The following is a 20,392-nucleotide window of genomic DNA, read 5'->3' as shown; positions in this document are numbered from 1 at the left end:
TTACAACGTGTACTGCTAGCGGTGGCCCGCGATTCGTCTATAGTTTTGTCCTAGGTACTTAGTAGTGTGTGATTACGCGTCGACCGCATTCAAAGCGCCTCTTCCTTCGACATCAAACCGGCGTCTTCGAGCACTTTTTCAAACGTCACGTCGTCGTTGAACGCGACTTCGGGGATTTTGTGGTTGAAGTGCAACTCGATCTGATCGCAAATCGCGCGCTCGGAGTCGCCTAAGATCAAGTTGAACGCCGCGCCTTTTTTACCGAACCGGCCGCTGCGACCGATGCGGTGCAAATACGTTTCGTAATTCGGCGAACGCGGGTTGTGAAACTCAACCGGCATGTCGTAGTTGATGACGAGGGTAACCGTGCTCACGTCCAAACCGCGCGATAAGACATCGGTGGCGATGAGAATCTTCGTCAGTCCATCGCGGAACTCCTTGACGACGCGATCGCGGTCGGCGTGCTCCATTTGTCCTTCGATCACGGTGCACTTGTATCCGCTCGCGTTCATCGACGCGTGCAGACGTCTGGCGCCCTCGCGCGTGCGAACGAAGATGATCGTCTGACCAATCTTATCGCACAGCGGGAAAATCTTCTCCTTCAAAAGCACGTCTTTCGCCTCCACCGTGTTCACCGCGACGCGGTGTTGCTTGATGACGTCGAGCGAAAGCTCAGTCGCCGGAATGAAGATTTGATTGGCGTTTGGCACCACCTTGGTCGCGAAGCTCTTCACCGCCTCGTTGAACGTGGCGCTGAATAGCAACACCTGCCACGCCTTGGCGTTCATGGAAAGATGCTTGAGAATTTTCGTGCTGTCGACGCGATGTCCATCCGTGGCCATCATGTGATCCGCCTCGTCGAAGACGAGAATTCTCATGTTGTTGCACGCCAACTGACGCTCTCGCATCCATCGCAAAATCTTCCCGGGCGTCCCGATCACCGCTTGATCGACGATTTTGTTACGATTTGTGTTATCCCACTTCGGATCCGCCGTGGACGCGATCGTGACTCCGGTGTACTTGCCCATCCTCTCCATCACGCTCACGTTTTGCACCACGAGCTCTCGCGTCGGGCAAATCATCAACCCCTGCGGCGCCTTCAGATTCGGATCGATCCGGCTCAGCATCCCGAGCGTGAAGCACGTCGTCTTCCCACTCCCATTATGCGCCTGCGCGATCAAATTCCGATGCGGCGGCATCAAAATCAGCGGCAACGTCTCCGCCTGAATCTTCGACGGCTTTTCAAACTTCATCTCCCCGTACAGCCCCCTGAGCAGCTCCGCGCTCAGCCCGAGATCCTCGAACGACTTCGCGCTCGCGTACGGCGTCGACGGATCCACGATCGCCTTCACCACCTCACCCGCGTGCTCCTCGCGCAGGCCCTCGCTCTTCAGCGCCACATCCGGCGCGTCCACGGCGTCCGCGCGCGTCCCGATCGCCGGCGCGCCGCCGAGCTGGCTCGCGATGTCCGCGATCTCCGCCGCGTGCGCGCCCGCGCGGACGTCCTCGAACCCGGGCGGCGGCGGGAGGTCCCCGTCGTCGTCCGCCCACGTCGACATCGCGCGCGCCGCCGTCTCGCGCGCCGAATCGCGCCGTCGCGCGCGATCGCGCGATCGATCGATCGATCGCTCGATCGATCGATCGAACCTCGCGTCGTCGATCGCGCGCGCCGCGCGATCGACACCACGACGGTCGCGCGCGCGCGATCGATCGATCGAATCGGTGACGTCGCGAAAAAAACGCGTCTCGCGTGTGGGCAAACAGTCCGACGATGGCGGTCGGTCGCGGATAGGGCGAGGGACGCCGCGCGCGCGTCACCCGCGCGTCGGCACACGACGGCGCGGCGCGCGACGACGCGGACGCGGTGAACGACGGGCGTCAGACGCGAGACGAAGACGACGCGCGGGTGACGCGCGACGCGCGAACGGACGGGCGCGATGGCGACGGCGCGAACGATGGGCGCGGCGGTGACGACGACGACGACGGGGGGGCGTCGCGAGGCGACGCGCGCGACGGGCGCGGCGACGCGAGGCGCGCGCGTCGTGCGACGCGTGATGACGCCGCCGACGCAGGGGAAGATCTCGGAGCAGTCGCGACCGGACGCGAACGGGAGGTACGGCGCGTACGGGGGGAAGTACGTGCCGGAGACGCTGATCCCGGCGCTGCGGGCGCTGGAGAAGGAGTACGAGGCGATCAAGACGGACCCGGCGTTCCAGGCGGAGCTGAAGGATATTCTGAAGGATTACGTCGGACGCGAGAATCCGCTGTACTACGCCGAAAGGTTGAGCGAACACTTCAAGGACGCGAACGGGGAAGGGCCGGACGTGTACCTGAAGCGCGAAGACCTGAACCACACGGGGGCGCACAAGATCAACAACGCGGTCGGGCAAGCGCTGTTGGCGAAGCGAATGGGGAAGAAGCGCATCATCGCTGAGACCGGGGCGGGACAACACGGCGTGGCGACGGCGACGGTGTGCGCGCGATTCGGGTTGGAGTGTATCATTTACATGGGCGCGGCGGATATGGAGCGACAAAAGCTCAACGTGTTCCGCATGCGTTTGCTCGGCGCCACGGTTCGACCGGTGCGCGCGGGCACGGCCACGCTCAAGGATGCGACGTCTGAGGCTATTCGTGACTGGGTGACGAACGTTGAGGACACGCACTACATCCTCGGCTCGGTCGCGGGCCCGCACCCGTATCCGATGATGGTGCGCGACTTCCACGCCGTCATCGGTCAAGAGACTAGAAGACAAGCCATGGAGAAATGGGGCGGTTTGCCGGACATCCTCGTCGCGTGCGTTGGCGGTGGCTCCAACGCCATGGGTCTGTTCCACGAGTTCATCGACGACGAATCCGTGCGCATCATCGGCGTCGAAGCCGGCGGCGAAGGCATCGAGCCGGGCCAAAAGCACGCCGCGACGCTCACCTTGGGCACCCCGGGCGTGCTTCACGGCTCGTTCTCGTACTTGATTCAAGATGAAGAGGGTCAAATCGTTGAGCCGCACTCCATCTCCGCCGGTCTCGATTACCCGGGCATCGGTCCGGAGCACGCCTTCTTGAAGGATTTCGGTCGCGCCGAGTACCACGCCATCACCGACAAGGAAGCGCTCGACGCTTTCGTCGCCACCTCTCGTCTCGAGGGTATCATCCCTGCCCTTGAAACGTCCCACGCCTTGGCGTACTTGTGGAAGCTCTGCCCTGGTCTCCCCAACGGCACCAAGGTTGTCCTCAACTGCAGCGGCCGCGGCGACAAGGACGTCAACACCGCCGCCAAGTTTTTGGACATCAGCGGTGAGGTCGACGGGTGACCGACGACGCGCGCACCATTCGGCACGATTACTTTAGAACCACCAGCCGCGTAACGACGTTATTTTGTTATGGTTACGATTACTTTATATTCGTTTCGCTTCGGGTCCGCGCGTCTTTCATCTTCCATCCGCACACGCCGCCGCGCGTCGTCCGCACCATGCGCGCCTCCCCCGCGCGCGTCGGTCTCGCTCCGCGCGCGCGTCCGCGGCGTACGGTACGACCGCGCCGCGGCGGTCGCGCCGCGCCCACGCGCGCGCTCATCACCACCGAAACCGAAGCTTTCGACGCCTTCATGAAGTCAGCCTCCATGCGCTCGCGCGTCGCCCTCGGACGCGGCGAAAACGGTCGCGGCCTCTTCACCACGGCCCCGGCGGGATGGAAGGCCGTCGAGCTCCTTTTAGAGGTTCCGCTCGACGTGTGCATCGTGTGCCCCGTCGGACGAGGGCTGGCGACGGGGACGGACGCCACGGCGAAGAAGATTGTCGGCGCGTGGGAAAAACGGAATCGCCCCGTGCCGGACGCGATCAAAGATTTGATGTTCTCGAAGGACGAGGATGATCGTGAGTTGGCGGTGGTGCTTTGGCTGTTGTTCGCGACGCGCGCGGGTGGGGATATTTGGGAGGCGTACGCCGCGTGGTTGCCGACGGCGGCGAACGGGCTGCCGTCGACGCTGTTGGCGACGGATGAGGAGCTCGCGTCGACGCAAAACGAAGCGCTGGTGCGGCGGGCGCGAGAGGTGAGGTCGCTCGTTTCGCTCGCGTTCGATCGCGTGCCGTTCGGGGCGGTGCCGGGGAAGCTGACGCCGGACGATTTGCGCTGGGGGTACGCGTTGGTGACGTCGCGCGCGATCGCCGCGGAGGTGGGCGCAGATGAGGAGGGAGGGGCGGACGACACGCAGGTCGCGGTGCTTGCACCGTGTGTGGATATGGCGAATCACGTCGATATCGCGAACGTCACCGCGTTGAAGAAAATTGGCGCGAGCGATGGCGGCGGATTGAAGGGCGCATACTGGAGAGTCGTAACAGGCGGAAGCGTGGACGGCGGCGGTGGCGCGTGTTGCTTGGAAACGAATCGTCCAATCCAAGGCGCGGACGAAGAAGTGACGATTTCATACCAGCCCGACGCCTCGAACGACGAACTCATGGAGAGTTACGGTTTTAGTTTACGAGGTAACCGCAACGATCGATTGGGCGGCGCGAACATCACGTTGCGGCTCGGCGCATTCCGGCAGGCGATGGAAGAGTCGGGCGTGCTAGGTGGATCGACGCCCGAAGAGGATGTTCGCAGAATAATTGCCGTCACGGCATCTGCGTGCGGCGGAATACCTCCGGGAAGAGAACTCGTGGCCGACGACGACTGGACGCTGGAAGGCGACGACATCCAGCGAGAGTTAGACGACGCCGTGAAGCTCGGCGAGGCGTGGGAGCGCGAGTTGGACGCCTTTGCCACGACGCTGGAAGAAGATGAAGCGGAGTTATTAGAAAATAGAAAGTATACCACGGCTTTCGGACGTGCAGCGGTGGAGTATCGTGCCGAACGGAAGCGCCTCCTAGGGGTGGGACTCGGCGCCCTCAGTGCGTACGTGGATTGGTTGTGCGCCGACGACGACGTAGAAGGATAGTCTAATATTAAAGCGACGACGACGTAGAAGGATAGTCTAATATTAAAGGTCAAAACGTCGGCAACTTGAGCGCGTTCATTTTTTTGATGGCAGCCTCAGCGACCGTCGTCAGCTTCTGGACCTCTACCTTTGCCTGCGCGATTGCTTCCTCGTGCGTACCGAGCTTTTGCCGAGCCCTCGCGAGCGTCAAATTCGCCTCCGCTTCATCCTTCTCCGCCTCTGCGAGCGCACACGCAGCCTCGTCTACCTCTCTCTTTGTATCCTCGTACGCGCGTTTCGCCTGTTCTAACGCCCGCAAGCGAGTGTCTAGACTTTCTTTCGTTCTCCGATAGCGTTCCGACGCGTCCTTAAACGCCGACGTCACCGCGCTCCACCGCGAACGCGCCTTGGCGAAGTTCTGCTCGTCGTCTCGCGCCAACGCCTTCACCGCCGCGAGTTTCCGCTCCGCCGTCGCCAGAGATGACTCCGCGGTGTACACTTCCAGAGCGCTCGGGCCGTAGAACGCGCCCGCTGCCTGTCGTACGAAAAACGAGCTGTCGTCAGTCACGAGACCGAAAAGAAACGCGTCGCGCGCGATCGAGACGCGATCGAGACGCGTCGACGCGCACCGCGAGCGCGCCGCCGATTGCGGTGAGCGCGATGTGTCTGCTCGAAGACATCTCGCGTCGCGGAGTGACGCGAGGTGGTAGTGGTTGAAGGTTTGGCGAGCTGACGCCGACTCGCGCGACGCAGAATGCGAGTTTTCTTGAGTCGTTGTACATTCTTGTTACATATCGTCTGTGATACATTCGGAGCATCCGTCGCGCGTGATACCACGGGAACGACCTTCGGAGCCGTGGCTAACAAACGGCGCGACGCGAACGAAATAATCCGTGATGGTTACGGCGCGCGCGCCGTACGAATCTCGGCGAGCGTTTCGATGTCAAACTCGTCGACGCGGCATCGAAGCGCGTCGGCGGTCGAGCGAAGTCTCGCCGCTTCGCCCGCGCCGACGACGAGACTGATGACGTGTAGTTCTCCACCGCACGCGTCGTCGTCGTCGCAGCTAAACGCGCCCGCCATTCGCGCGCGATATTGCGACGCGTCTCGCGGAAAATCAAAGTGCACGAGACACCGCGTCCGCGCCGGCGTCGGCGACGAGAAAGCGTCCGTCGTCACCAACATCGGCGTCGTGCGATCGTCACCGTACGATCGCGCGAGCCAGTCGTTATAGTCTCGCTCTCGCGCGAACGTCGCCATGTCGTCGTGCGGCGCGAACGCGTCGACGTTCGCGTCTCGCGCCGCCTCTCGAACGAGCTCCATCACCAAATCCATCGCCATTCGATCGTCCGCGAACACGCACGTCGCGACATCGTTTCGAATGAGCTCTCGCACCAGCGTCGCGCACGCGCGCTGCGGTCGTCGTCGAAGCGTCGTCAGTCGTCGCCTTCGAGTCGCTTTATTCACTTAATCATCGACGTCCCGCCGCGTCGCGCGCGCGCACCTCTCGTCCATCGCGCGTGCCGCTGGCGATGTAATGATGTCGTATCGTTCGCATGGCCGCCGCGATCGCGTCGCGCGCGCGTTATCGAGCGCGCGAGGTCGTCATGAGTGGAAATCACCGCGTCGCGTTTTGCCGCGATCGACGCGTCACACGAACGCGCGCGACGCGGACGCCGAGCACGCATGGACGCCCTGGAGCAAAAGCAAGAGGAGGTGAACGCGGCGGGCGCGCAGGTGCGCGCGCTCAAGGCGCAAAACGCCGACGCGGATGCGATCGCAGCCGCCATCGCCGAGCTGAAGCGACTGAAAGTCGATCTGGAGAAGGACCTGAACGCGCTCAAGGAGGCGGGGAACGCCGAGGCGAAAGCGAAGGAAGAGTTCCGCGCGAAACTCGGGCAGTTGCTCGAGGGCCGGCTGTTTTATATTCCGTCGTTTAAGATTTACGGCGGCGTGGCGGGGTTGTACGACTACGGGCCGCCGGGGTGCGCGGTGAAATCGAACGTGCAGCAGTTTTGGAGGCAACATTTCGTGCTCGAGGAGAGCATGTTGGAGGTGGAGTGCCCGGCGGTGACGCCGGAACCAGTGCTGAGGGCTTCGGGGTACGTGCGCGACGAGCGAGAACGATATCCAAAACGCGAACTTGAGCCGACTTCGGAGACATTCGACCGATTACCTGTGACGAATCAATTAAGTTCCAGCTATCGCTGAGTAAACCGTGATTATTAAGCTTAACGCACTCAAACCGCTGAGGTTTTTGCGTCGAATGTCGAACGAGATGCGACACGAAGACGACGACCGGGCGACGCGAGACTGACGATATTTTTATCCATCATCCCAGGCACGTCGAAAAGTTCACTGATCTCATGGTGAACGATGTCGTGACAAAAGATTGCTTCCGCGCCGATCACTTGCTCGAAGAAGTGGTGGAGGAGCTGTTGCGTGACCCGATGTTGAAGGCCGACCGCAGACGCGAGTTGGAAGATTTGCAAGCGTGCATCGACGAGCTCAACGTTGAACAAATGTCTGCGGCGCTCAAGGACACCAACACCAAGGCACCGGTCACAGGCAACGATTTGAGCGAGCCGTATCCGTTTAACTTGATGTTCCCGACGCAAATTGGTCCGTCCGGGGCGGTAAAGGGTTTCTTGCGCCCCGAAACCGCGCAGGGCATCTTTGTCAACTTTAGAGATTTGCTCTACTACAACGGTGGCAAGCTCCCGTTTGCCGCGGCGCAGATTGGTCAAAGCTTCCGTAATGAGATCGCACCGCGCGCTGGATTGTTGCGCGTGCGTGAGTTTACGCAAGCGGAAATCGAGCACTTTGTGCATCCGGAGCACAAGGAGCACCCACGATTTGCCGAAGTTGCGGACACCGTTCTCAGTCTCTTTAGCCAGGACGCACAGCTGGGTGAGGTGAAGAAGCCGTTCCCGATGACTGTGGGCGAGGCCGTGAGCAAGGGCATCATCGCGAACGAAACTTTGGGTTATTTCATTGCTCGATGCCACTTGTTCCTTGTTCAAATTGGCATCGACACCAATCGTCTTCGCTTCCGTCAACACCTGAAGCACGAGATGGCGCACTACGCCGCCGATTGCTGGGACGCTGAAATTCAGTGTTCGTACGGTTGGATTGAGTGCGTCGGGCTCGCCGATCGTTCGGCGTTCGATCTCAAGGCGCACTCGGACAAGTCTAAGGTGGATTTGGTGGCGTACGAACGCTTCGACAAGCCGATCGAAGAGACGGTCGTGGAGATCACGCCGAACAAAAAGGTGCTCGGCAAGGCTTTCAAGAAAGACGCGAAGCCCGTCACGGATGCGCTCCTTGCGTTGAGTGAAGCTGATGCTTTTGCTTTGCAAGACGCGTGCGCGGCGAATGGTTCGGCTCCGCTTCAAACAGAGAACGGTGAGCAACAGATCGCGGCTGACATGTTCACCGTGGAAAAAGTCACGAAGACGGTGAACGGGCGCAACTACACTCCGTCCGTCATCGAGCCATCCTTCGGTATCGGCCGCATCATGTACTGCATGTTCGAGCACGCCTTTTACATTCGTCCGGATGACGAACAGAAAACCGTGCTCCGCCTCACCCCGGTCGTCGCGCCGATCAAGACCACCATCTTCCCGCTCGTGAACGATGACAAATTGAACGCCATTGCAGCCGAAATGAACAAGATGTTGACCACGAACGGTATCAGCGCCAAGCTCGACGCCACCGCGATTTCCGTCGGCAAGCGATACGCGCGCACCGACGAGCTCGGCGTCCCGTTCGCCGTCACCGTCGATCACAGATCCGTCACCGAGAACACCGTCACCGTTCGCGAGCGCGATTCGTGCGGTCAAGTTCGCGTGCCGATTCCCGAAGTTCCTGGCCTTCTCGGTCGGTTGTGCAAGATGACCGTCGACTGGGAAACCGCCACAGCGGGCTTCGAAAAGCAAGCCACCGCGGCGGACGAGTAATCGAGCGCGTCTTAAACGTCATGCGTAAACGTTAAACGTCTTAAACGTTTTAGAAGACCTAGCATTCAATATCCAGCGTTATTCTCAGTGATATCCCACGCGCGCGCCGTTTCGCCCGTCGGCTCCCGCGTCGCCGTCCCGCTCGCCGCCACAGGGCCCCGTCGCCACTCTATCCACACAGTTCCACTCCCGACGAACGCTCGCACGCGCGAACGGTCGCGCGAGCGATGCGTTCGAACGCATCACCGCGCGTCCGCGCCGACGGTGTCGTCAACGTCGCCACCGCGCGCGCGCGTCGGCGCCGCAACGTCGACGCGAAACCCACGCGGGGACGCCCCGCGCGCGCCTTCGTCGCCGCGCGCGCCGACGCCGCGCCGCGCGCGCGCGTCGCGGCTCCGCAAAGCTCGCCGGACGCGCGCGCTCGAGACGTGCGCGCGAACGCGATCGCGGAACCGCCTCGCGCGTCGACGTTCGAGCGCGACGAACGCGACGAACGCATCGACGTCACGACGTCGAAATCATCCTTCGGCGCGGGCGATGGCGAGGTCCCGACCACGGACGCGCAGCGCCGGGCGGCGATGCGGAGTCAATCGCCGCTGCGGTACGCGCCGGAGGCGAGCGCGGCGAAGTTCACCAAGGATCCGGTGCGAGTGGCGGCGCGCGCGGCGGACATCGCGACGAGTCTGAGCTCGTTCGCGGCGAGCGTGGCGTTGGATTATCAAAGAGGCACCGTGGAGGAGAACGCGAGGAAACGTGCGGCTGAGTTGAGAGAGAAACTCACGCGACTCGGACCGGCGTTCGTGAAGGTCGGACAGGCGCTTAGTACGCGACCGGATTTGTTGCCGACGCAGTATCTGGAAGAGCTGAGCACGCTACAAGACGCGTTGCCGACGTTCGCGGATGCAGATGCGTTCGCGTTGGTAGAGAAGGAACTCGGACGACCTTTAGAGACGATGTTCCAAAAGATATCGCCGTCGCCAATCGCAGCGGCAAGTCTCGGACAGGTTTATAAGGCGGTGACGATGGAGGGTCGGGATGTCGCGCTCAAGGTGCAACGGCCGAGCATAGAGGGGGGCTTAGATTTAGATTTTTTCCTGATTCGTTCGGGTGCGGTGGTGATCGACAAGCTCGTGACGTCTTTGAACACGTCTGTGGTTGAGCTCGTGGATGAATTCGCCGCGAGAGTGTTCCAAGAGTTGGATTACGTACAAGAGGGTCGCAACGCCGAGCGCTTTGCGCGACTGTACGGAGATCGACCAGACATCGTCGTTCCGGGGATCGAGTGGGAAACCACGTCGCCCCGTGTCATCACCATGGAGTGGATTGAAGGAACGAAATTAAGCGACCAAGAATCGCTCAAGGCGCAAGGCTTGGACGTGCTCGCGCTCGTAGATTCCGGTATTCAGTGTTCGCTCAGACAACTCTTAGAGTTTGGTTACTTTCACGCAGATCCGCATCCAGGAAACTTACTCGCCACTCCAGACGGTCGATTGGCGTTCTTAGATTTCGGGATGATGAGTGAGATGCCGGAGAGCGCGCGGTACGCCATCATCGATCACGTCGTTCACTTGGTGAACCGCGACTACGTCGAGATGGCAAACGATTACTACGCCTTGGAGTTTTTAGATGAAAGCGTAGACGTGACACCAATCGTGCCGGCGCTCGAAGAATTCTTCGATGATGTGCTTGAAGCTACCGTAGACGAGTTGAACTTCAAGACTATCACGGATGGGCTCGGGGCGGTGTTGTACAAGTACCCGTTCAACGTGCCAGGTTACTACGCGCTTATTTTGCGCTCCCTCACCGTGCTTGAAGGCTTGGCGCTCACGACGGATCCAAAATTTAAGGTCTTAGCCAAGGCGTACCCGTATATGGCGCGGCGTTTGCTCACAGATCCTCGCCCGCAACTTCGAGATTCATTCGCCGAGCTGCTCTTCCAGGATGGCAAGTTTCGATGGAATCGTCTCGAAAACTTGCTGCGCGAGGGCAGCAAGAGTGATGACTACGACGCCGCAGCTGTAGTGCCGCCGCTCATCGAACTCGCCATCGGTGAAGATAAGCCGGGTGAGGCGAAGAACACCCTTCGTCCGCTTATCGAGGCAGAAACCGTGAAGGTGCTCGAAGCCATCCTTCTCGGCTCGGCCATGGATTCGGCCAAGTCCGACGCTTTGGCGCCCATCGTAGCCGCCCTTCCGGCGGAACTCCGCGCTTTACCACCGCTCACGTTCGGCAACGCCAAGCAAGAAGCCAAGCTCTTGGAAAAGCGTGAGCAAGTACTACGCATCGTCGAAATGTTTTCGTCGAGCAAAGGCTTTGATCCGCAGACGCTGACGCCCTTCACCGAAGCTTTGCGCAAACCGAGCGCGAGCATCTTCGTCCAACACGTCGCCACCGGTCTCGCCGAACGCATCGCCGCGCGCGTGGTCAACGTCTTCTTACTTTCGCAAGAAGTTACCCCGTCGCCGGCCAAGTCTGCGGACGCGACGGCGTCTCCTCGATGACACCGCTCGCGCGCGCATTTTCGGCCATCGACGCCGTAGCCCGTTAGGTACGCTCTCATCCCTCGAACGTTGTTAATCAACATCTCGCATTATTTACGCACTCTTTCGCCCCGCATGCGTCGCGCTTTCGATCGGAATCGGCGCGCGACAGACGCCGCGGCGCCGCGCGAGCGCCCGAGCCAACGACCACTGCCGCACATCGCGACGCGCGCGATGCCCCCGTCGCCGCCCTCGAGCGCGCGCGCCGCTCCCGGCGCGTCGAGCGCGCCCAAATCCATCCTCAAACCCGACCGCGCGCGGCGCGCGGCGTCCGCGCCCGCCAATTCGCCGCCCTCGAGCGCGCCCGCGGTCGGTTCGCTCACCGACCTCGAGCGACGAGAATTGCGCCTGCCGACGACGCGACGCGTCGCGATCGACGGAACCGAAGACGCAGAGGCGCGATCAGTGATAATTGAACGCGCGAGCGCTGCGATATCGCGAAGAGATGCGCGAGGGAAGTTTGTCGGACGGGCAGAGACGCTGGAAAAGCTGCGCGCGCACGCGCTGCGAGACGACGCGCCGAACGTGTTCGTGCTCGAGGGCGAACGAGGGAGCGGCGTGAGCTCGGTGCTGAGCGAGTTCGTTAAAGATTTGCGCGAACGCACGGCGAGAATGATAGAGGAGGAGGAGGTGACGGGTGAGAGGGTGATGGGGAAGAAACCGCTGGCGTTGCACGTGTGCTGTCGAGGACCGACGCCGGGGGAGTGCGATTTGAGGCATGTGCTGTGGACGATGTGCGAACGCGTGCGAAAGATGCTCGGACAAGCGAGATTTACAAACATGCCGGTGACCGCGGAAGAGACGGGACGAGTGTTCGTTCGATTGATGGAGGAATTGGCGCTGACAACATCGAGCGTGGTGGTGCTTGTCGTAGACGATTTAGACGCGGCGGCGGAGCTCGGCTCGGTGAAAATGTCCGACTGGTTGCCGTCTTCTATGATGTCAGACGTTCGTGTGATCATTGGCGCGCGAACGAAAGGAGATGCGGTGAATTATTTAGCGAGCGGCGGTGAAAACGCGGCAGCCGTTGCGAGGAAGCGGTTGCCACCGCTCGGCATCAAGGAACGCACGCAGCTCGCTCGCGGCCTTTTCAGCCGAAACGACGAGCGAGAAATCACGAGTGATCTGTTTGAGCCAATATATAGCTACAAGGACGCGAGTTCGCCGACTTATATCTATCTTGTCGCGCATGAAATGCGTCGACGGGTAAAATTGAGTCAGCGCAGAGTCGACGCACCTCTGGACGTCGCGCACGAGTTGAGACAAATACCTGAGACGATCGAGCAGTTGTTAAGGTATATATTCGAAGGATTAGAGTACAACCACGGCCATAATGTGGTGCGTCAATTGTTCACGCTCATGGCTTCTTCACGCGCTGGCCTTTCAGCGAATGAAATCGCCGATATTATCGAGGTCGGTAGGACGTCTTCGTCGTTCTTGGCGCTCACGGATGACGTCGCGCATCTTTGCTGGTGCTATGAAGAAGACGGCGCGCGAGCGCCTGAGATGCCGCAAGATGCGCTCGTCCTACGATCATCGGTAGTCATCGACTATGTACGCAGCAGGTACTTGGTGAAGGATGAAGCAAAGAATAACATTCAACGCGACGCCATGACGTACTTCCTGCGCAAGTTTTCCGACACGAGTGGTGATTTCAACGTGCACCACGTCCTCGAGTTACTGCATTTTGTGAGAAACGGTGAGTGGTTGGTCGCTAGGGATCAGTTCATGGGCTACATCACAGATCCACAGGTGATTCATTTCTTGTGGAAACAGCGATATATCAACGAGCTGGTATTGAGTTGGAAAATTGCGACGGCGACGCAAGTATCGGACGTTGTCCAGCGCACCCCCATGGAGTCGATTCTCACTCGCCTCGGAAGAATGAACGATCGCACGCGGGACTCGTGTGCTGAATCTATCGCCGACTTCATGAAGTGGATTTCAGATTACACGAGCGTCATCGCGGTGTGCGATCTCGCGTGTAGTCGAGCAACGTTTCAGCTGCAACATGCAGCGTCGCTCAACATGAAGTACGCAAATGCTTTGCGTCAGACGGCGGATTGGGAAAAAGCGGCGAGTGTGGCAAAGCTCGCTCGGAAGTTCGAGTCAGCAAACTTCAATGGAAATACACCTTTAGGTGCGATGATCATGAACGAAGAGAGTCTGTGCTTGGTGCGCACAAAGGATGAAGAAATTACCCTCGATAATCATAACCTGCGAGGGACGAAGGGTGAAGTCGAGGAATTCATTAACGACGCTCTAGAGAGTGCAGAGGCGTCCTTAGCGGCGTGGCGAGTCTGCATGAAAGACAAGAGCGTGAAGGAAGTATTCAATCACGCCGCTTGCGTAACAATGAATGTAGCGACGTTGTATGGGTTGAAGGGTAAAGGCTTGAAGGAAATCGAAATACACGAACAACTGATGGACGAGTTGGAAAACAAGCTCGGTGCTGATCACGACGCTATATATCGCGAGATGCTTCGATTGAGTGCGGTCTACGCTAGGCATGGAGAATGGGATAAAAGTGAATTCTGCATGGAGCAAGCACTCAAACATTGCGTCGACGCGTACCCGGATCGTTCTCTAGGACTGCTTGAGAATTTGAGATCCCTCGCGAAAGTGTACGTTATGAAAAATGATTTAGTCAGCGCTCGAGAGGTTTACGAAGACGTGACGAAGGAGATGGAGTGTGTCACCGATTCAAACGGTCAACCATTGCTTTTGGAACTTCTCGCCAGCGTGTTCACCGAGCACGCGCGTGTTCTGCGTAAACTGAAAAAGCCCGAAGAGGCAAAGCAAACGTTCATCAAGGCGCTCAACATCACCAAGTCAAGATTTGGAGATTTGCATCATGGAACAGCTGAAAGATTGAGTGATTTAGCGTCTATGCACTTAGAGTTACGTAACTTCGATCAAGCGAAGGCTTTATACACGAAAGCACTCGACGTGGATACGCAACTTTTCGGGCGAAATCACCCCAACCTCGCTGTGCATCAAATATATCTCGCGAGTGTTCTAAGAGCGCGTGGTGAAAATCTCGAAGCGCTCCGTCAATACAAAGAGGCGGAAGCCATTCTCAAAGAAACGAATGAAACTGTGCACCCAGGACTCGCTGCGAGTCTAAATTCCTTGGCTGAAAAATACAAGAGTATGGACCAAGCCCAAAGAGCCGAACCTCTGTACAGCCGTGCTGTCGAAATCGCCGAACATGATTTCCACGCTAGTTCAGAGCTTGAAACTTACTTGATCAATCTCGGGAGATGTTATAGATCACAAGGTAGAACACTTAAGGCGAAGGCGTGTTTCGAGCAGGCGCTGAAAATCGCTGAGGGCGAGTTCGACGCGGCGCACACCAACATTGCTACGCGATGTGTCGAGTTGGGTGAGTTGTTGATGGAAATGAAAGAGTGGGGTGAGGCACTACCGTGTTACACTCGCGCGAAAGATATCAGAGTGCAAAAGTTCGGACTCGATCATCCAGGCACGCAAGTGGTGCTCGAAGCGATCAAACTCATCACGGCCGAGCTCAACAAAGTCAAACAGAGCGGTGTAGTGAAGGTCAAAGTCGCGCAGTATGAAGAAATCGCTGCGAAGTCTGCGGAGACGACTCCAACAAAATCAGCAGATGTCGACCCGCTCTTGAAAATTAGTTTTGACGCGCTTCGTGATAGTGCGAAAAAACAGCGCAAAGATAGCGTGCAAGAAGCGTTGCAGAAATTGGCGTCGTTGACGAATTCCAAGGAATCAAACGAAGTCTTTGAAGAGGAAGAAGAGGTTGCCATCGTCAAACACGACGATATAGTCGAGGCAACGACAGAAACTGTCATTGTGCCACGCGAGCCACCGCGCGAAAAGTCGAAACCGCCACCAGCGCAAGTTAAGGTGCAGGCGTCTGTGAAAAAGTTGGAACTGGGAGACATCAACGGCTTCTTGGCTGAGTTCGTCGAGTACACGGGTCATCGTCAGTATAAGTTCAAACTGGATGACAAAGTTTTCCCGCGATTTTCTCTCATTCGCGATCACGTGGAAGAACATTTTGAGGATGAATGCAGAAGATGGAGTCGAGGCGAGTTTGTCGGACCGCTGGCTAAGTCTCCCGTCAAGGCTGAGTCAATGAACCTCCCATCCGTGGCGATCAAGCCGGTTTCCAGCCCTGAGGAAGCCGAGCGAAAGTCGCACACAAAACCACCTGTCGCCCGATACGCTAAGCCACCGATAATTGAGTCCCCGCAGAGCGAAAGCCTCGGTGGTGGAAAGCCGTACGCCGTCGCGCGATCGCCGAGCGACGATACGCCGCAGTCAAAGATGCGCGTGGAGCAGCCCGTGGCTATATCCGGCGACCTCGTGACCGTTCCAGTGAAAGAACATGAGTACATGGTGACAAAAATTGGAGCGCTCGAATCTGAACTCGCGACGATGCGTGAGATGATGCAGCGGATGATGTACGACAGGATGTACGCGCCGCCGCCGCATTTCGCGCCGCCGCCGCGAGAGTCCACCAATCAAAACGCCGCCCCGGTGGGCGTGCACGCTGATTACATGTACGATCGTAAATTCATGTCCTCCAACGGCTACGACGCCGCCATGAACGCACCGCCACCATCTTCGGGCATCAAGTACGTTCGCGAACCGTACTCGCCTTCGAAGCATTTCTCGCTCGCGCCCGCGCCGAATTTCTCGTCACCCTTGACCGACGCCTCGGCGCGCCCGCGGGTGGTTGGCGAGCACACGCAACCCAAACGAAAGCTTTTCCGACTTTGATTCCCCGTCTGATTCAGACCAGTCGCGCACGGAACGAAACGATCCATTCGCGTTGTAACGTAGCGATATTCGTCGCCGCCACTCGCCGCACACACCCGCGCGCCATGTCAGGCCTACGCCGATTCGCCGCGCGCGCGCGCGCCGCGCGCGCAATCCTCGACGGCGCTCGCGCATCGTCCGCGCTCGGCGACGCCGTCGCGCGTGGCGACGCCGCACCGCGACGACAACTTTCGACGATGCGCGCGCGCGGTGACGTCGCGACGACGGCGTCGTTCGACGACGCGCGAGGCGGGACGGCGATGCGCTGGTGTCTGCTCTCGATGCGCGCGTCGACGCCGGCGGCAGCGCGGGACGTCGCCGCGAGGTCGTATAGCAAGAAGAAGAAGCAGAAACAAAGAGCGGCGGCGGCGAGCGACGAAGACGGCGACGGCGACGAGGACGGTGACGGCGACGGTGGCGAGGAAGGCGACGTCGTGGAGTACGACGCGAAAGAGTGGCAGAGGTACGTCGATGCGAGGGCGCGCACTCGATGCGCGCGGTGATGCGCGCGCGAATGCACGACTGACGCGGACGTCGCGAATAGTAAATTTGACGCGGCGTTGCACGCGTTGGATGTCGATTTGTCGCAGTTGCGCACGGCGCGCGCGTCGGCGGGGATGATTGATCACATTATTGTCGATGTATACGGTGAACCGACGCCACTCTCGCACTTGGGCACGATCACGGCGCCAAATGCGCAGACGCTCTCCGTCACGCTGTTCGATCCGAGCACCAAGCCGAGCGTGGAGAAAGCCATCGTGAACTCGCCGCTCGGTTTCGTTCCCAAAGAGTCCAGTGATGGTTTGATCGTGCCCATTCCAGCGATGACACAGGATACGAGGAAAGAGGTGTGCAAGCTCGCGAGCAAGCTCGGCGAGACGGCCAAGATTGCCGCGCGCAACATCCGGCACAAGGCGCAAAAGCGAATCAAGCGCGCCGAAATGTCGGAGGACGATCGAAAGCGCGCGGAGAAGAATTTACAAGCGCTCACCGACGACATCGTGGGAAAGATCACGCAGCGATGTGCGGCGAAGGAGAAGGAAATCATGACGTTATGAGCGACACGAGCGCACTTGTTGTAGAAAATCCGAGCCGACCGCTCGCGTCTCATCCGTCGTCCCGAAGCCGCGGCGTCGTCCAGCCTCGGCGTCACTCTGCGTCATGTTCGCCCGCGTGTCCGCGCCCGCGCGTCCGCGGACGACGCCACAAGCGTCTCGCCGCGCGCTGTCGACGCGATGCGCCCCGCGAACGCCTTCCGCGCCGCGCGCCGACCTCAAACCGCGTCCGCGACAGGAAAACGATTGTTTTCAAATCGCGGCGACGTCCACGCGCGCGCTCGCGCCTCCCGCGCAGTTCACGCCCGCGCAGGTGTTCGCGTTCAAGTGTGGCTTAGTCCTGGGTCTGCCACTGGCGTTGTATAAGATTGCGCTGGACGTGCGGGCGCAGAACATCGCAGAGCGTCGGCGCGCGGCGGCGCTGGGAGCGAAGACGCGCGCGGCGAGCGCGCTCGACGGAAGACGGGACGGGATGCTGCGCGCGGACGCAGTGGCGGCGAAGCGAGAGGCGCGATCGGAGATGCGACGAAGGACGAATGTGATGGACATTCCGGTGGCGAGCAATAAGAAACGGGAGGTGGTGATGCCGACGCGCGCGATGGCGAAACCGGCGACGAAACCGACGGCGGCGGTTGAGTCGAAAGCGACGGCGCGGGCGCCGAAAGCGAAGGGACCGCCGGTGAAGATAACGCTGGCGACGCAGTGCGCGCTGCCGGATGGCGTCGGGTTAGCCGTAGTAGGGGATGACTCGGCGATCGAGAGGCCGATCGCGATGCAACGCGTCGGCGCGGATCGATATCAAATCGTCCTCGAGGTGGGATCGGGAAATTTGACGTACATGTACGTGGCGAAAAAGGGGGATAAATTGATCAAGGAAAATCGAGTGAAGGAAGGAAAGGGTGAACGCACGAGACAGATCGACTTGGACGGTAAACCACTCGTGATCGAAACCGAGGCGCCGGTTTTCTAATTTCTAGAGATTTGCAACAGCTGCGCTACGCTATAATTTAACTGCTCCTCTTCGGATATCGACCGCGCGATTTCGGTTGAGGCGGCTTGCCTTGCTTGCGAGCTCGTCTCGAACGCCACTGATCGTCGAACTCGTTCGCCATGGTCTCGATGTCAACCATCGAGGGCATCTCGTTTTTGTGCAAAAATATCGAACATCGCGCCTCGCTGGAGTCAGAGTCGGGTGCAACGATCACTGCACCAGGAGCGCCGGCAACGCGCGCAAAACATCCGACGTTGACCTCTTCACTAAATCCACGCGTGCGTGCGCGAGGACGCAAGATATTTGTGACTGCGTTCGTCGTCAGCGACGATACCCATCGTTCTTGCTTGCGCGGCGGCCCGAACGTTTTTCGAATGTCAAACATGCTCACCCCTGGGTCTCCTGGATTCGACATCCAAAGCGCGAAATCTTCCAAATCGATGCAACTTGATTGCTCCGACGCGCCCGCAATGTGCGAAAACGGCGACGCAAACGTCGCGACAACTTGTTCGTGTGGCATGGCTCTGCGATCCCACATCACGGCGCCATCCGCCACGACGGCGGCTATCAACGGACCATTCACCGCGATGGCTCGGATCTCTGCCTCGCTTGCATACGACTCGGGAAGATTGAGCGTATCGACAAAAGTCGCGCGATTCAAGTCAACGCCCACGACTTTTTGAAAAGTCGTTCCAGCCCAGAGACGAGACGTGGCGCCGCCGATGTACGAGCGGTTTGAATAGGAGTTTCCGCCGAACATGCTCATGCATGTGGCTCCGTGATGCGCGTTACCGCCATCGCCATCGTGCACCAGGTCCCCAAGCGCGATTGAAGTCACGCTCGCGACTTCTTCGGTGTCCCAAATTTCTAAATTTGTACTCTTCGCGCTAGCACAAACTACGAGCGACGTCGCAGGAATGCCGCAAAGCGCCGTTACGGCGTAATCGTTTGCAATGGCGTGCGCTCTGCGCTGCACGTACTCCAATGTGTCGCTCTGCCATATCCGTAATCGACCGCCGTCGTCCCCCGCGACGATGCTCGACTGATTGATAGCTAATGCGGTAAGTCCGCGCGTTGCCGAACTCTTCTTCTCGACGAATAACGACGCCAAACGCCCGCCCGCGTCGTCGTCGCCGCGAGCGCCGTGGTACCAAATCTTCACCTTTTCCCGATCGAACGACGTCACCGTCGTTTCGTCCGCGATCAATCCGCGCACAAAACTCGGACCGACGCCAAAATGGACGGGTTTCGGAAACTTCGTCTCGCCCACGTGGGATTCCCCGAGCCACCGCTCGCTGGAGAGAAATGAAACCACCATCGCGCGGTCGCCGTCGGCACCCTCCTCCGCCGACGCCCGCGCGCGACCAAACATCGACTCATACCGCTTGTCCCGCATGAATTCTCGCTGGGACAATATCCACGTCGATTTACACGTGGCCGCCAATCGCACCGCATCTCGCAGATTAAGAAAGCCGAAAATCCGCTCCCAGACTTCGCTCGGCGCGTGGTCCAACGCGCATCGAGCCGCCGTCGCGTCTTCGTACCGCATCTGTCGCGCCGTCCCATCATTCCTGGGCCAAATTACATAACCATCATCATCGTCGTCGTTTCCGAGCATCTCCACTCGCTCGACGTCCCGCAGTCGCGCCTCATTCCGTCGCACTGACTCGACGAACGCGCTCGCTTCGCAGACTTTGACGTCGCCGTCCTCGCCGCGGCGCGCGACGAACGTCTCGCGCTCGAGCTCCGTCAGGCTGATTCGCTCGAGCAGCGCGCGCAGTTCGACGACATTCGTCGCGGTGCGAGCGTCGCGCGGCGTCGGCGACGATTCCGACGGCGACGCCGACGGTGAGCGTCGCTCAGCGCGCTGCTCTCGCTTGCGTCTCGACGCGTTACGAAGCAATTTCGCGCGCGCGCGCTGCGCTTTACCACTCGAACCGGGAACGTACTTGAGCGATGGAGCGTGTTCGTCACGAACACGCTCGGCCGCCGCGGACGCGACGTCCTCCTCCGACGAAGCGTCGGAGGAGGACGCGGCGCGCCGCGAGGCGCGAGGCATCGTGTGCGGGACGCGTCGGCGACGAAGCGCCACCGGAAACGCGCGCTGTGAATGCAACATTCTTTTCCATGGGGCT

General features: G+C 59.7%; 10 protein-coding genes across 10 annotated transcripts; 7 read left to right on the top strand and 3 right to left on the bottom strand.

The window, feature by feature from the left end:
• Window positions 1–14: 14 nt before the first annotated feature.
• OSTLU_50012 (predicted protein) lies at window positions 15–1,559 on the bottom strand (the record flags this gene model as incomplete). The annotated part of the gene is made up of 1 exon (XM_001418682.1): window positions 15–1,559. The coding sequence occupies one exon, from the start codon at window positions 1,557–1,559 to the stop codon at window positions 90–92; it is 1,470 nt and encodes a 489-aa protein (XP_001418719.1). The 3' UTR covers window positions 15–89.
• A 267-nt stretch (window positions 1,560–1,826) lies between these two features.
• OSTLU_32688 (predicted protein) lies at window positions 1,827–3,308 on the top strand (the record flags this gene model as incomplete). The annotated part of the gene is made up of 1 exon (XM_001418910.1): window positions 1,827–3,308. The coding sequence occupies exon 1, from the start codon at window positions 2,055–2,057 to the stop codon at window positions 3,306–3,308; it is 1,254 nt and encodes a 417-aa protein (XP_001418947.1). The 5' UTR covers window positions 1,827–2,054.
• A 536-nt stretch (window positions 3,309–3,844) lies between these two features.
• OSTLU_32687 (predicted protein) lies at window positions 3,845–4,932 on the top strand (the record flags this gene model as incomplete). The annotated part of the gene is made up of 1 exon (XM_001418909.1): window positions 3,845–4,932. One exon carries the CDS (start codon window positions 3,845–3,847, stop codon window positions 4,928–4,930), a length of 1,086 nt encoding a protein of 361 aa, XP_001418946.1. The 3' UTR covers window positions 4,931–4,932.
• Window positions 4,933–4,979: 47 nt separating this feature from the next.
• On the bottom strand, window positions 4,980–5,589 carry OSTLU_16174 (predicted protein; the record flags this gene model as incomplete). Its single annotated transcript, XM_001418681.1, has 2 exons — window positions 4,980–5,444; window positions 5,539–5,589. 2 exons carry the CDS (start codon window positions 5,587–5,589, stop codon window positions 4,980–4,982), a joined length of 516 nt encoding a protein of 171 aa, XP_001418718.1.
• A 1,006-nt stretch (window positions 5,590–6,595) lies between these two features.
• Window positions 6,596–8,868, top strand: OSTLU_12730 (predicted protein; the record flags this gene model as incomplete). Its single annotated transcript, XM_001418908.1, has 2 exons — window positions 6,596–7,011; window positions 7,251–8,868. The coding sequence occupies 2 exons, from the start codon at window positions 6,596–6,598 to the stop codon at window positions 8,866–8,868; spliced, it is 2,034 nt and encodes a 677-aa protein (XP_001418945.1).
• A 578-nt stretch (window positions 8,869–9,446) lies between these two features.
• Window positions 9,447–11,369, top strand: OSTLU_35328 (predicted protein; the record flags this gene model as incomplete). The annotated part of the gene is made up of 1 exon (XM_001418907.1): window positions 9,447–11,369. The coding sequence occupies one exon, from the start codon at window positions 9,447–9,449 to the stop codon at window positions 11,367–11,369; it is 1,923 nt and encodes a 640-aa protein (XP_001418944.1).
• A 2,814-nt stretch (window positions 11,370–14,183) lies between these two features.
• On the top strand, window positions 14,184–14,891 carry OSTLU_5235 (predicted protein; the record flags this gene model as incomplete). The annotated part of the gene is made up of 1 exon (XM_001418906.1): window positions 14,184–14,891. A coding segment is annotated over one exon (708 nt), but the record flags the coding sequence as incomplete, so codon positions are not given.
• A 1,580-nt stretch (window positions 14,892–16,471) lies between these two features.
• OSTLU_32681 (predicted protein) lies at window positions 16,472–17,269 on the top strand (the record flags this gene model as incomplete). Its single annotated transcript, XM_001418905.1, has 2 exons — window positions 16,472–16,674; window positions 16,756–17,269. The coding sequence occupies 2 exons, from the start codon at window positions 16,472–16,474 to the stop codon at window positions 17,267–17,269; spliced, it is 717 nt and encodes a 238-aa protein (XP_001418942.1).
• A 103-nt stretch (window positions 17,270–17,372) lies between these two features.
• On the top strand, window positions 17,373–18,236 carry OSTLU_93036 (predicted protein; the record flags this gene model as incomplete). Its single annotated transcript, XM_001418904.1, has 1 exon — window positions 17,373–18,236. One exon carries the CDS (start codon window positions 17,373–17,375, stop codon window positions 18,234–18,236), a length of 864 nt encoding a protein of 287 aa, XP_001418941.1.
• Window positions 18,237–18,273: 37 nt separating this feature from the next.
• On the bottom strand, window positions 18,274–20,316 carry OSTLU_93035 (predicted protein; the record flags this gene model as incomplete). The annotated part of the gene is made up of 1 exon (XM_001418680.1): window positions 18,274–20,316. The coding sequence occupies one exon, from the start codon at window positions 20,314–20,316 to the stop codon at window positions 18,274–18,276; it is 2,043 nt and encodes a 680-aa protein (XP_001418717.1).
• Window positions 20,317–20,392: the final 76 nt, after the last annotated feature.

This window comes from Ostreococcus lucimarinus, chromosome 7, assembly GCF_000092065.1.
Source record: "Ostreococcus lucimarinus CCE9901 chromosome 7, complete sequence".
NCBI classification, from domain to species: domain Eukaryota; kingdom Viridiplantae; phylum Chlorophyta; class Mamiellophyceae; order Mamiellales; family Bathycoccaceae; genus Ostreococcus; species Ostreococcus sp. 'lucimarinus'.
The sequence above is the reverse complement of the archived record's forward strand: the minus strand, read 5'-3'. Positions and strand labels throughout refer to the sequence as shown.